Here is a 15,677-nt window from a genome sequence, read left to right as displayed (position 1 = left end):
TTAGTCACGCTACAAAGTAGAAATGGCAGAAAATGTTCAGTCCTAAAATACTTTCACATAGTATATAATGCAACAATGTGATTTATGATGGTAATCCCCTCTAATCTCCTCTGCTACACAGAACATTACTTATTCAGAATCAACACAAGACATAAGCTGTATTTCACTGCTAATTTTGGCACTTTTTGATAGAATCCAAAAATTGCTGCGTTTTTAAAATAACTTAGGTGCTTCTTATAGTAAAAAATAGGATACCTTTCAAAAGCCTGTGGTTTTATAACAGCATATTAAGACAAAAGCACATTTAACATCAATCTCCAAAATACAGAGAAATTCATGTAATATAACAAAACCATTTAAACCAAAAAAAGTCCCTTTTTTAAAATTTCATAGAAAATGTGATTTTGAAAATATGCAATATATTATATAGATATATAGCAGTGTATGAGTCTCAAAAGGGATTTAAAGAGGTCTGAAAAGAATTCAGAATTAGCCGTTCCCCTTTACGGAAAAGAGTCTACAAGGAAAGTACATTCAAAATGTCTCCCAACATGGAAAAGTTCTGATTGTCCAAGCAGGTTCACCCTGAGAGAAGACTGCAAGATGCTTAAAGAAGTTTCCAAACACCCCAAAATGTTACCGTGTGACCTATATTAGGCTCTTGCTTCTATTGATATGAAAGTGCATGTGTGTACAATCAGAAAGAGACAACACAGGTTTAACTTCTGTGGAAGAGGAAACCTTTGATCTCCAACAAAACCTTGAAGACCAGACTATTATTTGGACACCTGAACAGAGGACATGTTTGTCATAAACCAAATGCAGCATTTCAGGAAGATAACTCTAATAACAACTAAGAAACAAGGTGGGAATGTCATGGTTTAAGGAAGCTTTGCTGCAGCAGGACCTGGTGGGCTCACCATGAATTCTAATGTGTATCAGAAACATGAGACCATCGGTCAAACAGTAACTATATGAAATCCAAAGCATGGACGTGCAGAACTGCAATGTCCTGGGCTTAGACGAAGCTCAGATTTTCATTGCATTTAGGAGCTGTAGGGTTAGCTGAAACAGGCTGTACATGCACCCCTCCAACATTTCACTGCTGAAAGGGAGGAGCGGGTAAACTTTCTTCAGAGCGATGTCTGCGACTGGCAGATGCCTGCAAAAAACATCCCACTGTAGTTATTTCAGCTAAAAGCACTAAGGCTGGCTATTACCGAGTATGGTGTCCTAGTTAGAAAATGCATTTTTGTTCTGTTTAATGAGTAAAATATTGTAAATTATTTTTGTATAAGTGAAAAAAAAAAACACTGTAGTTGCCAGATGTAAAAAAGGAAACGGAGATGTGAACATTTCTCAATCGAGAACTGAACATTTAATGTGGTGTCCTGATTTTTTTTTCACATTTCAATCTTTCAGCAATAAAACATTTAGTATACTGTTTTGGTAGCTTTGTTTTTAAGATGAAACGTGTTTTTTGGTTAAAGTAAATGTAAGTGGCGTTCTGTTGTGTTCTGTTGCAGCTGAAAACTGTTCTGGCTACAGAACATGTGGCCTGTGTTTGGACCAGCCAGGTTGTGGTTGGTGCACGGACCCCAGTAACACAGGAAAAGGCCAGTGCATCGAGGGTTCTTATCGCGGACCCTTCCAGACTTTGGTCCCGGCACCGTCCACCCTGCCCGGTCTGCCTGCCAGTCCCCAGCCGTCTCTAAACTCCAGCATGTGTCCAAGCGAAGCCAAATATAACTGGTCCTTTATTCACTGCCCAGGTAGGACTGGAGGTGTCTCCAATTGTGCTATTATTTTATTTACATTTTCTTTTTAAGTTTCAAATGAAAAATGTTCTTTCAGGGTGGTTCCTCCTTTTTTAGATTTCTAATAAATCAGGAGGGATTAGCCTAATAACTAATAAAAGACCTAGTTAACAGTCAGTTTTTAACACCTTATCTTTTCTTTTTCTTTAATTCTGAAGGCTTAGGGCCAGAGAGGCTGAATGCAAACCTGGTGCTACAAAGACTCAACTAAGTCTTCTTACCTCTAAAATCAATGTTTGATGTTTTGATAGTTTTCAGATTAACCAGCTTTAGTCACTCAGTTAATCACGTCAGCAAATCCAGTGTCTTAAAATAGTATTCATGCACCTTGCTGTCACACAACAGCAAGCTTGACTGTACATTTCATTTCATTTCAGGGGTAGTGCATGTTTGTAAGGAGGAAGAAATATTCTGCTTGGCTTTGTCAATATTTATTTGCAAAAATGCTCAAGCTCTGTTGAGTTGGACAGAGGATGTGTGTGAAATCCTGACCGGTTTCCCTGTCCCTGCAGAAGAAAAGCTTCCCCCACAGCATCCGAACAGCATGAACACAGATAACACCCACCAAGACACATAGTGCTCAGAAAATAATAACGTACCGACGCACAATAAGAACAAGTAATTAGCGCAGTCAACTATAAATGCAGGGACACTTCTTCGTTACATATGTGCAGGTTGAAAAGGCACATAGTTAGGTCCTTGTTCTGAACTTTTCATGGTGCTTGGCTCTACATTATCTGAGGTTTTCCAGCTGTAGCATGAAAAGCATTTCATAAGTGAAGCAAAAGCTTTGCTCTTAATTGTGATGATGAAGCCATGACATGACAAGGAGGGGACCCAAAGATGGAGATGTGGGCAGATGGTCATTTCTTTTTTTATTACATTTGTATTAAAAGGGCTATATGGCCTTTGACCAGAATTCATATAATCACAGAACATATGTTCTAACCGACCGGAACTGTGTTGTTTTAGGTTTTGTTTTAGGTTTTTTTTGTCAGGGCTGCTCTGTATTCTGCTCCCTTCTCCTCTGACCTGCTTCCCTGTCCTCCGCTAAAGAGAAGTGTCCCCACAGCATTATGCTGCTACCACTATGTTGGGGATGGTGTTTTCAGGGTGACATATGGTGTTAGTTTTCTGTCACACGTAGCATTCTGCATGTAGGTTAAAGGTTTTCCGTCTCATCTGACCAAAGCACCTTCCTACACGTTTCCTGTGTCCCTTACACGACTTTTGCCAAACTGGAAAAAGGATTTCTTACTGCTTTCTTCCAGCAGCTGTTTTTTTTTTCTTGCTACCTTTCTCAAAATATAGTCCATATTTGTGGAATGTGCAACTAATATGTTGACAGATTCCCCCACATGAGCTCTAAATCTCTGCAGCTCTTACAGAGATACCATTGATAAGTTGAGGTGAGCCACCATGTGTTGTTGAGTGTGGAGTTGAATACTCTCTGTGAGGTGTTCAAAGCTTAGGATATTGATTTCTTACCTAACTTTGCTGTAAACAACAACGTTGTCCCTGATCCGTTTGCTGTGTTTCTTGGTCTTCATGATGCTGTTTTATCCACTAATGTTCTTTAACACACTTCTGAGGCCTTCACAGAGCAGCTGAGTTTATACACAGATGAAGTCACACACAGGTGGACTCTGTTTACAACTGAAATGAGTTCTGAAAACAGTTGGTTGTACTGGATTTTATTCATAGGTAACGGAGTATAAGAGGTTGAATTGGTTCAATGCTTTTATACTGAGATTCAGTTAGACGCACAGTGTTGGCAGCATTGTGCTGTCAGACTTTATTTTCATAATTGTGCAGTGCTTTATGTTTTTATCACATAAAATTTCAATAAAGCAAAGTTTGTTGTTGTAACATGACAAATTGTCAATGAATGAATGCTTTATCAAGAACCTGTAAACCTTAAAGCTGTCAGATGAAGATCATTTTAGAATCATTTGCTCCATGAGACCCATTGCTTGATGGATGGCTCCTTACCTGTACAACCCCCCCCGCCTAAACATCCTTGTCTATGTTTGCAAATGAGTTTACACATGCGTCCATGTTTGGCCCTGGGGCTGTTTTCCTTCTCCAGGGATTGTGTGTGTGTGTGTGTGTGTGTGTGTGTGTGACATTAATGCAGTATCTGCTTTGTTTACTCCTTGCCAGCTTGTCAGTGTAATGGCCACAGTCAGTGTGTCAATGAGAGCCTGTGCGAGAAGTGCGAGGACTTGACAACCGGCCGGCACTGCGAGAACTGCATCTCCGGCTTCTATGGAGATCCGACCAACGGGGGCAGCTGCCAGCGTAAGTATCCGCAGGCCATTTAGGTCTGCACGGAATACGCCCGTCAGTTTTCCTGCATTCGCCTTCGTTTAACACGTCACTTTTTTACAGATCATTTTTATTTCTGCTGGTTTTCTGAGTCCTGGCTGCACTGCACAACCTCCCGCTGGGATATTAAAGATTTACGTCTCTTACACTTGGTACTGACAGTCAGTCAATCAGGCCATTAATCAATCGCATAGTGTTTCGACAGCCTAATTTAGCTTTCTGGTATATTTCTGCTACAGTGTATGTTGAGTATTCTGTTTCTGTTTTCCACCTAATTTCCACCTACAAGGCTCTGCCTCAGTGACATTTAATCAGTACACTATTCTTTAATTGTTAGTATTTTGCATTCTTTGATTGTACTTTGTTTTTGAGTGCATGCAGTAAGTACAACAAAAGATGATAGAAGAAAAAGCCAAATAAAAGAAGTTGTAGTAAAGTCTGCTTTCAGTTCTAAGGGTTGATGTTTCTGAACAAAAGAAAAATCTTCTTCACAAGTCCTAAAGATACAATCTTTAAATCAAATCCACCAATTGAGCTTCCAGCAGGATTCTGACACAGTTTGGAAAATTGAGAAAAGATTCAAATTTCCCGACCATTAATGAAATGTGGCAACCATTCATCCATCAATCTGTTTTTAAAACCATCTCTCTGCTTGTCGGTCTGTCCGCCGGCCTGTCCAATCCCATTTTGCTCACCCTTCCATGAAAATGGATTGCGAGTCTGCAAAATTACGCAATTTTAACTTGAAAATTATATACTCTGATGCTTATCCAAAAAATTTAAATGAAAACTTCAAGTCAGAGCATTTATATCAAAACAGGCTTTGGAACTTTGCTGGTCGTGAATTTGCAGGTGTGTGTTAACAAAATGCCAAGGCGGAACGGCATCAGCAATGATACAGAAACTGTTTTTACTGACTACCTGGGAAGGGTTATAAGGCCATTTCTAAACTGTTTGGTGTTCATCATGTTAAAGAGAGATTATATGTAACTGAAAAACATTAAAGTCACAAAAGTGGAACAAGTTCACCCTGAAGTCAGATCATCTTATGCTCAGAGAAATCAACAAAAGCTTAAGAGCTCCATCTCAGACTCTACTTACCATAGTTATCAAGTTCATAATAGTACATACAAAAAAAACCAAAAAAACAACGAAGACAAGTATGTACTCTCTGAAGGAAAGACCAGGAGAAAGACTCTTCGTTCTAAATTAGAATAGGACACAAATGACTTGTACAAGGTGTTAGATTTCTGAAACACAAACCTTTAGATGGGCAAAACCAAAGTGGACAAGTTACGAGGCATGGGCGTTATGACATTCTCCCGTATGATAACCTTACAAAGATTAACACAAAAGTTGAAAAGAAAGTTATCTAATTTTAGGAGAGAAAGATGAGCAATAATCATTACAGTTGGAAAAAGTATTTGTAACTTTAATTATGTTGCATTTTGATCACTAAACATAACCGCAAATGTAGAAAAAACACCTACACAATTTAGAAGTAATTTTCAAGCACTATTTAATATTAATGTATAATGTTACACACTGTTGCAGCTATGCTCCTTATAGAGTAGCATGAGTACGCCAAGATGCAATTAGCTGGCTAATTAGGCGGGTTTCAGCTTTGCTGGAGTTGTCTGTTTAACAGATGTATGCCAGCTATAGTTTTAAAACCGTGTTTGCTCACGCTGTCCTTTTTTTTCGCAACAGGAAATATTTCTAAACTGACGGATTTGTCTTTCTTGTAGGCGAGGGAAAGGTGTAGGTGGGGAATGGTTAAAGCTGCTTCACTTTATGCGGTGGCACTTTCACTGGTATCTCAGTGAAAGGAGCTCACATCGTAGGAGTGGCACAGCGAAATATTCTTGTGATTTTTTTTAATCCGTAACTTTTCAAAACCTTACTGGTAATATGACCATGTCTAGTTCAGAAATGATGCTGTTTTTGTGACCACAGGACCTATAGGTACCTTGGCAGTCAAAGACTTGACTGTGAACGCCTCTCTCGAAGCTTACAGTTTTAGCGTAGCTGAAATTGATCCAATGCCTAACAGGAATTGTAAAAAGAACAGATAAAAAATAAAGAGCTAAAGATTTTGATTGTCCAAATCTCAACTTAACAGATCTGTGCAAAACCAAACACCCTGGAACCTCTGTGAAGCAGGGCTGTAAAGAAAAGTGGGAAAATAATCCTGCACTAATCGTGACCCATCATCATGACCCAAAAGTCACGCTAAATCATGTTTTATTAAAACGTGTTGCTTTCCCAAGAGTTCACATTTTGAAGTGAAATGTCTCCCAATATGTAGCAGACGAAGTGTTCATTAGTAAATGTTTCAGAAAAACTGAACCTTCTGTGTAATTATTCATGTCTTTATTCAGCCTGCAAGTGTAATGGCCATGCCAGTATGTGCAACCCCAACAATGGCAAGTGCTTCTGCACCACCAAAGGCATCAAAGGAGATAGATGCCATATGTAAGTTTCACTTCCTGCTTTTTCTTAGTTTTTAGAGTGTTTAAACATGATTTAATAATAGCCTAATATATTGAATTATGTTATTTATGTCTGATAGATGTCTGCACTGCGCAGTGGGGCTAGGAATCCCTGTTTTTATGAACCCTGGAGTTAGCTTGACAAATGTCAAAGCAAGTTTATTACCTGTATCCATTCATACCCCTAGAATATTTTCCCATTCTCATGTTAGAGCCTCGAACTTTCATGTATTTTATTAGGATTTTATGTTGCAGATCGACCCAAAGTAGCTTATCACTGCAGTGGATTAAAAAGGATGCATTGTATTAAAATTGTTTTTAAGTACAAATCTGAAGTGTTGCTTGTGTTTGTATTGTGCTCTTTTTACTCTGATACCCCTAAATAAAATGCAGTGCATTTAACTGCTTTCAGAAGTCACCTTATTAGTAAACATAGCAGATGGGCTACATAAGCAGACCACCAAACTCTATGCAAACCTTGTCAGGATATTGAGGCAACAATTTACACAGACATGGTGGCAGCATCATGCTGTGGAGATACTTTTGTCAGTAGAGACAGGAAAGCAGGGTATAGATGATGGGAGGATGGATAGAGCTAAGGCAATCCTTAAAGTAAACCTGTAAGCTTAAACTGGAAACCCGTAATGGCAGCTAAAGGCCATTCTGTAAAGCTTCAACTCAGGAAACCTGAAAACAAATGCATGCCTCGCTTTTCAGATTTTTTTTTTTTAAATGAACCATATTATTGTTTTTGCTCTACTTTGCAGTTATGCATTACATGGTGTCTTTCCATCCATTAAAGTTAGTGATAGTAATGTGCCAAAATGTGAAAACGTTATACTATAGATGTATTCTCAAGGCACTGCTGCTCTGAGCCCAGGTTTTAAGCTAATGTACTACTAGTAGCCGCTTCCCGGTTATACATGTAAACTGTATTCAGTATAGGTTCCAAATGTCCATTTTTTTAAATGTCATTTTTCTCCAGTAGTTTTGGAAATGAGTGAACAACAGCAGTTTTTTCAGTGTGTTCAATCACTAAAAATACTTCAACACAAAAAAACATCATATTAAAAAAAATCAAGGACGGATTACTTTTTAAATTATATTATTTTAAGAACTAAAGCCCACCTACATGTTAATATGCTGAGCTAAAAAGACTCATCAGTCCATCCTGAAGTCTTTAATACTGTAGAAGCTTCTGATCATTTAGTGCTTTCTGTAATATTTTCAGCTCTTATCTTCCCTCTAGCCTTTATGATTATAGGACTTTGGAGAAATCCATTTAATCCCACAGATAATGAATGAATGGATGGTCATCAGTATGGAAATAGTATGGCTATATTTGACCCATTTTTGCAGGAAAATGTTTCTTATTCATTTCTTTCAGGTTCATTGTTCCTCGTTCTTAACATTGTGATGTTAATTCAGCAGACAAAAATCAACTTATTTTTGTTCTCTCACCATTTGCTCCATTCTCTCTATGCCTAACACCCACCTCCTATTCCAACTCACCTTTTCTCCACCTTTGTTTTTAAGGTGTGAAGTGGAAAGTCGTTACCAAGGCAACCCCCTCAAAGGGACATGCTACTGTAAGTGTAACTCCTATTATTACTAGTCCTGAAGAAAAAGCTGCTTTCTTATTCAGTTCAATACAAAGTCAGTTCAATGAATTTTGTTGTGAAAATAGCTCGTGAAACGAGGAGTGGACGAATTGCAGAGAAAAACAAAATATAGCAATTCAGTTCAATTTAGTTTATTTATATATTATCCTAACACTGTTTTATTGCTTGTGTTTTATTTTACTTTACTCATTGTAAAGGACTTTGAATAACCTAGTGGTTATAATTTATTTTATACAAATATTATTCTTATTATTATTACATAGTTTTCCATCTAAGCAGATTGGATCGGGTCAGTGACATGCAGCATTCACTCCTTCTGGATGAGCAGTAGAGAGTCGCTTGCATTGTGTCGTGGACGTTGCAGCAATCCCTCATACCCAGCATGCAAAACAGGGCCAAGTACATCATCTGTAGAAGAAGAACATTAAGTTGTCAGCAGTAGTAGCTCAGCCGATACCCCACTCCAGGCAAGTGCCACAGCTGAACACAGAGCCAAGCCAGGTGTATCTTCTAGGAAGAGAAAAAACAGAGAGAACATAAAGTTAAAAGCTGAATCAACAGCAAATAATGCAAAATTGGAGAGTAGTAGGAGAATGTAACAGAGTAAAGGAAAGTGGTCATTATGTCCTCCAGCAGCCTAAGCCTATAGCAGCATAACTACAGAGATAGTTCAGGATAACCTAAGCCACTCTAACTATAAGCTTTATCAAAAAGGAAAGTGTAAGCCTAGTATTAAAAGGAGACAGATGTGATGGTAATAAATCATCAATTTTTATGTTTTATAATTATTTTATTATAATTATCATATTTACAATTTACAACTTTTATTTTTTTGGCAATTTTTAAATTTAAATGATATATTATCATTAATTATAAATGTGGTTTATTTAAATGAATAATTCCTTTTAATTATTTCCTATGATGATTAATTAGTATTTTATTCTTTTTGCAATATTTTTATAGATCTTTTCATTTCATCTGGCAGCATTGTTCTTACTATTTATTTGTCAGATTCATACTCTTACACATTAGATTTGAGAGAAGAGGGATTTTCCTTTTGCCACAGTAATCATCTGGTGTTGTACCGGGTTTGGACGAGGCTGGAATGTGATTTAGAAGCTGTCAGAGATTAATGAACAGAAGTTTCTGTTATCACTGGAATTAAAACTAAGTGCTGAAGCAATTCCCCGTCTGATTGGCAAGTCGATGAAAACCACCCAATGAAAAGTTTGAAATCCCGCTGCCGTGAACGTTGCCTGCCTTTTTCTGTTTTCGTGCCATTTTAAATTCACTAGAGCAGGCACAACGAGGAAATTAATTGGTTAGTTAAACAGCAGATAATGAAACAGCAGTCGTTTTGATTATCCAGCTTAGTGATCAATTTAATGATTCCATTTAAAATCAAGTTCTTTGGGTTTTCTTTGCTTGAGACGCATGTGGAGCAGTTTAGCGTCTGGTTACGCTTCAGATGTGTTGCCTGTGGGAGTGACCACTGCTGTGGGGGACATTCCTAACTAGGCAGATTAGCAAACACAGATAGGGTCATATTATTCCAGTGATTGTGAAAGCAGTCCCAGAGAAGATGTTATTATCGGAAGTTATTGTCTGTTCAGATATTTATCAAATAATCTAACGCATTCACGTGAATGTTATGACATCTGACACTTACTGGTAAAAAAAAATACATACAGAGGTGTTATCATGTGTCCTTTAAGTCTCAGATTCAAACCCAGCAATGATTAGGAGAAATGCTTACTATTACATATAACAGCCAGTTTCCCCAGTAGTTGAGCCCTTTTGAATGCTTTTGCCTTGGACCTTTCCACATTTTGGCAGGTTATACACCCACACTTCAACTGATTTTATTGGGATTTTATGTGATAGACCAACACAAAATGGTGAATAACTGTGAAGAGGGAAGGAAAAAAGGCAAAAAAGAGAGAAAATGCTCCTTTGAATTTAGAGTCTTCTTAATTTGATACTTTTGATACATAAGAAGATATTCCACTGTAATTACAGTTCAATATTTGCCCATTCTTGTTTGCAATCAAGCTGGAATGTAAAACCTTCTCCCGAGTGTTTTGGAGCTTCTGATTTTCTTTCAGGGTTTCTTTATATTTAGTTCCATTCATCTTCCCATTAACTCAGCTTCTCCGTCCCTGCTTAATAAAAGCACACTAACAAGACCTATTTCCACGTTTGCTATGTCCCTTACAATGGACCCACGTCATACTATTTCCATTTTCAGACAATCCATTGACCTTTTAAAAATCTGTAAAGCTACAGAAACAGGGTTTTTCTATTTGCAGTAAAGGGAAATATTCCAGCTTGCGAGAGGTCTTTACAAGAGCATCATCATTTTGTAGTTCAATTTCCAAATATTTATTTTCCACCTTCTCTCAGGTCAAACAATTGCAGATTATATTACAAATAATCAGAACTGCAGTCAGTCATTAGTGACACCATGTGCAGTTGATAAACTAGTATAGAGAGACAAAGGCTCGACAGTTCAGGTAGATTAGCAGCTTTTTTGGTATTTACCAGACCAACAGTTGGACATTGAACTCTGGTGGCAGAATTTGGGCTGAAAGAGGTTTAACAGGTCTGAGGATAGACATATTACTCAGTGGTAATTGTTATTTTTCTTCAAAGGTTCGTGCAGGATGAGAAGCATCCCGTATTTTTTGAAAACAGCTGGTGTGGCTACATACTGACAAAGAAAATAGGTTTTCCTTTGCAGGTCAATAAAGCGGAAGAAAGGCTGGAAAATTGAATTCAGGGCTTCTAAATCACAAGGGGAAATAAAGCCCACAGAAATGCGTAAAACAAAAAGGAGACCTCTGGAGATGTATTTTTTTTACCTTCAAACATCTGGGTGACTCATTGACATAGGCTCTGTTGTTCTGATGCAGTAATGGTTTCATGACCTTTATCACGGGGCACACACAAAAAACATTCCGGAAAGAAAAAATGGAAATGGAGAAATAATGGGAATCATTTCCTGCCTGGAGCGGCGCTGTCTGAAAGCATGTTACTGTCCGACCTTCAAACCAGACTTATTCTTCTCTTTTTGTGTCTTTCCAGACACGCTCCTCATCGACTACCAGTTCACCTTCAGCCTGTCGCAGGAGGACGACCGCTACTACACCGCCATCAACTTTGTGGCCACACCTGAGGAGGTATGTCAGTCAGCAAACTCCCCACTGTCACTGCAGCTGTCCACTGATGAGAACAGATAAACTGAATGAGTCAACACATGAATATGGTGCTTTATTTTCTGACACCAACAGCTATTCCTATGAGATCTTTCCTCTTTAGCATGGCCTGAAGTGCATCAACCAATGCTGCAGAGCAGAAAACAACTAAGATTTCTGAAAGAAAGCTGCTTAAAATCTGCTTATGATCAGTTATCAAGTATTTACTTAGCTTCTCAGAAGAGATTAATGGTGACGTTGGTTGTTTTTTTTTTTCATAGTATTTCTGCATTCTGACTGAATTTTGACTTTAAAGACTGTTTTTAAGACTGTAAACAAAAGCCCTCAAACAGAATCCAAATCTGTTGAACTTCAGTGAATTTTAACAAAAAGTTGTTATAATTGTAAAGTGGAAGACAAATGACGCCTGGTTTCAAAAATCAAAAAATCAAAAATCTCTGGTGTGCAGTTATATTTAGAAGCCCTAGGTTTATACTTTTGGGGTATGTCTCCACCTGCTTTGCACATCAAGAGACTTTGTCACATTTCTCAAAACAGCTCAAGCTTAGTCAGATATGATGGAAGCCATCAGCAAACATACATTTCCAAGACTTGCCACACATTAATTGCATTTATGCCTGGACTTTGACTGGGCCACTATAATAATTGGTTATTCTTTGCTTTAAACCATTCCATCGTAGCTCTGGTTAGAAAGTTTACTTTTAGTCTCATTGGACCACAGGAGCTTCTCTTTGCTCACATGTAAAATGGGTAAAGTTTGCATTATTAATGGGAAACTCTCTGTTTTTAATTAATTAGGTCTGGTAATAATAATAATAATAGTCTAATGTAAATTAAAATTTACTTGAATATGATGTTATGCTAAGTAATAACTTTAGATTGAAAAACATGCTGGATATCGCTCTGATATATCTTAATAATATACAATAAAATAACCATGATTCCTGAATAACTGCAGACTAAATAAATCGACGTATGACACTTTATTAAATACATATCTTGAAAAGATTCTCCTGTGAATTAAAAGATACTAAAAAGTGATGTCTTATCAGGAACTACACTAATCGGAGTCGTGCAGATGTTTTCCCAGCAAACAAAAGCTTGTCTAGTAGTGTTTCTTCGCCTGGAGCATCTGGAACAGAAACCTGAAATGAAAGAGACTGATGAAATGTTCCAGATGGTTATTTCTCCCCTGACAAAGCTTTTTCCTAAGTGTTGCAAGTGCTGATATGCAATCCATTTGTCAGATGAACAGGAGCAGAGATAATTACCTTTAGAGAGGACATGATATTTGTTTCTGACTTAACTTGATTTATAATTTTAGGAAGAAATTAAAATTAAATATGTGTCTTTGCTTTTATTAAAATGCATCAGTGCAGTTAAGGATGAAGGTTTGCATCTAAAGTAAATAAGCCCTACTGTTAAATATATTCAAAATATATTGTGTGTTTTAGAGCAAAACATCCATTTATAAACATCCATAAGTCACTGACTGGTAACATCTGTTATCTATAGACACACTGGTCTATTTTATGGCCAAAGTCAAGGTTTGTCCTGATGATAAAGATTTTAGCCAAATTCAATGTGTCTTTTATGAACTACAGTATAGAAAAATACCAACATCATTCAAAATATTGTTTTGAGAACTTCTACCTATAAGCAGTCCGTATCATTTATGTTGTTAGCAGAGGTCATGTCCGATTGTGAGTGATAGAGCAGTCATTGTATTACATGGTTTTACTAATATGAATCACAGACAAAATGATTCACATTGTTTATATATATTAAACTAGCTTTTCATGTTTTATTAGCATTTAGTGCGATTACTTAGGCTAATCGCATCGTAAGGTTAGAATCTACATCAGGGTGAAAGCAGATTAACTCTAAAATTTACAAAGACTGCCAACATTTCCAAATTAAGCATGCTCTGTGACACAACAGAGCAGTTACTGTGTTCAGCCTTCTCTGTGCCTCTAGCCATCTACTCTTCATAAACCAGTTAATACATGGGGTTAAAATCCAGTTTTTGTTACCTGTGAAAATTTGTCGTTATTTGCAGCGGTGTTTGTGCAGCTGCAGGCGTCACTGTTCTGCTTTATGACCAGTAATTAAATTAGTTTTTATATATAGCTGATTTAAATAAATGTCAGCTTCCTTTCTTCGCTGGCTTTTGCTTCTCTTGTGTGTTTTTTGTTTTTTTTAACAGAAAGAAAAATAGTTTTGGTGGTGCTTTTGGTAATTTCTGTGTTCCCACTCTCCCTGCAGCCGAACCGGGATCTAGACATGTTCATAAATGCCTCCAAGAACTTCAACCTTAACATCACCTGGGCTACGAGCTTCACAGGTACGTTTTGTTATCAGAGACAACACACTTAATAATAGAACATAATTTTACAGATTCAGCTCATATTTAAAAGTTTGCGTTAAGGTTTAAACCAAATATTAGTTCCACTTACTTCCAAGGAAGGAAAATACTGTATTTTCCTGATGGCTCTTTGACTTTTAATTATGTTAAGCTCACGTTTGAGAAGATGACGGCATGGGTTCAGTATTGTGAAAATGTAGTTTTTGATTTTTGCAATGTAATATTTTCTTACTACTCTGAGGTAAGTTGTTGATTAAAAACTTTTTAGGTTCTGAAAACTAAGTTTTCAAATTTGTGTCAAAAAGCCTAGGAAACGCTGAACGCAGTGGAAGTTGTTGTTGCTCCTTTTTATCGTCTGCTTTTTATGTGAAATTTTTGTCTGTCATCTTATTCCTCCTTCCACTGCGACTATTCTTTTTCAATGCTGTCCATTCTTGTGTCTTTCAGCAGGCACCCAGACCGGAGAGGAGATTCCCATCGTCTCACGGAGCAACATCAAAGAATTCAAAGACAGCTTCTCCAACGAGAACTTTGATTTCCGCAACAGCCCGAACATAACGTTCTTCGTCTATGTCAGCAACTTCACTTGGCCTATTAAGATCCAAGTGAGCTTCTCGCAGTCTTACTGAAAATAGAGTTGGATAAATTAAATTGTTTCAGTGCTTCTTTTCAACTTTTCCCTGCACATATGTTGATAATTGTTGGTATGGAAAAGGGTAAACAGGGATTGACTGCTGTTTATCATTATTATTGTTGCTTGGATTATTTCCAGTATGTTTTTTAGTCTTTGGGTCCTTGGTGTTCCTGGTTTCCTTCATTTCCCCCTTACGCTTCGTTTTTAACCCACTCATTAATTGTCATCTTCATCACTTTTTAATGGTTGTTTCCCGACTAATTTGCTTTGAGAACCAGAGCTGTCATTCATCTAATAAAGGTATATCCTATTTCCCTCCTTATGTAGAGCAAATCTGCTTCCGACACTGCAAGGCAGCTCGTCCCATCTTGGCCGAGCTGCCAAGTCAGCACATTTAAAAAAACCCAAAAAAAACAAACAAGGATCCACATTGTTTTAAGAGCTGACATCTACTACAGAGGACTAACTCCTAGCCAGTGTTTGTGTTCGGACAGATTCACACGTGACTTGGACAGGGTCAGCATCTTTTTCCCTTTTTGGAAAGGAAATCTGTCTGTCCTTTATATGATTGAGGCTCATTGCTTAAAGGCACAAGATAGTTGAGCTTATGTTGCTTTAAAAACTGGGAACTAAATATGAGCACTCAGGAGGCTTTACATGTGTCAAAATGGTAAAAGTTATATTTCCCGTTTCTCAGATTCAGTTTTAACTGATATATGTTGGACTGTTAGAGGTTAACCTGAAAATGTGTCCAATATGGCTTTTCAATTCCAGTGGGTCTGCCCTTTAGAGCAGTTCAGGGATCTAGGTGGGTGAAACGTTTCCTATTTCAGTGTGCAGGACCATTTTCAGCGTTGTTGATTTTGCTTCCTGGCGGCCGATGTGAATAAGACACTTTGTCTCCTGTCCTGGTAGCCGGCAGCGTGTGTTTATGTAGCTTAGCTACAATCAGAGCTGAACTCAGAGAACCAGTCCAACACGGATGATGGAGTGAAAACAGTCTTTCAATCAGGGCTGTTGTAGCAATCTGTAGCTGTTGTCATGTACATTAGATCCTGTGTTTGCTGCAGGATCAAAGGCTACTTGTTTAGTTTTTGATTTTGCTGCATGGCTTCATTTTAGTTAGCTAATATTTATGGTGTGAGTAAACCTCAGATGCTCACGGTTGACTACGTACTTTAACATGTATGACGCAGGAATGCAA

General features: G+C 37.7%; 1 protein-coding gene and 1 long non-coding RNA gene across 7 annotated transcripts in view; one reads left to right on the top strand and one right to left on the bottom strand.

Annotated features, from left to right (window-relative positions):
* Nucleotides 1-15,677, top strand: part of atrn (attractin) — a 184,306-nt gene that overhangs the window by 63,887 nt on the left and 104,742 nt on the right. For all 6 annotated transcript variants that reach the window (XM_047346206.1, XM_047346205.1, XM_047346208.1 and 3 more), the window contains exons 18-24: nt 1,527-1,772; nt 3,981-4,118; nt 6,527-6,620; nt 8,174-8,226; nt 11,344-11,438; nt 13,740-13,818; nt 14,287-14,444. In XM_047346206.1, coding sequence (XP_047202162.1) covers nt 1,527-1,772; nt 3,981-4,118; nt 6,527-6,620; nt 8,174-8,226; nt 11,344-11,438; nt 13,740-13,818; nt 14,287-14,444 — 863 coding nt within the window. The remainder of the gene's footprint in view (nt 1-1,526; nt 1,773-3,980; nt 4,119-6,526; nt 6,621-8,173; nt 8,227-11,343; nt 11,439-13,739; nt 13,819-14,286; nt 14,445-15,677) is intronic.
* Nucleotides 8,375-15,677, bottom strand: part of LOC124856022 — a 43,421-nt gene continuing 36,118 nt past the window's right edge. The window contains exon 2 of the long non-coding RNA XR_007035216.1: nt 8,375-8,769. This is a non-coding gene — a long non-coding RNA (uncharacterized LOC124856022). The remainder of the gene's footprint in view (nt 8,770-15,677) is intronic.

This window comes from Girardinichthys multiradiatus, chromosome 19 (genome assembly GCF_021462225.1).
Source record: "Girardinichthys multiradiatus isolate DD_20200921_A chromosome 19, DD_fGirMul_XY1, whole genome shotgun sequence".
NCBI lineage: Eukaryota > Metazoa > Chordata > Actinopteri > Cyprinodontiformes > Goodeidae > Girardinichthys > Girardinichthys multiradiatus.
Note: the sequence above shows the minus strand (reverse complement) of the source record. Positions and strands in the feature narration are given on the sequence as shown.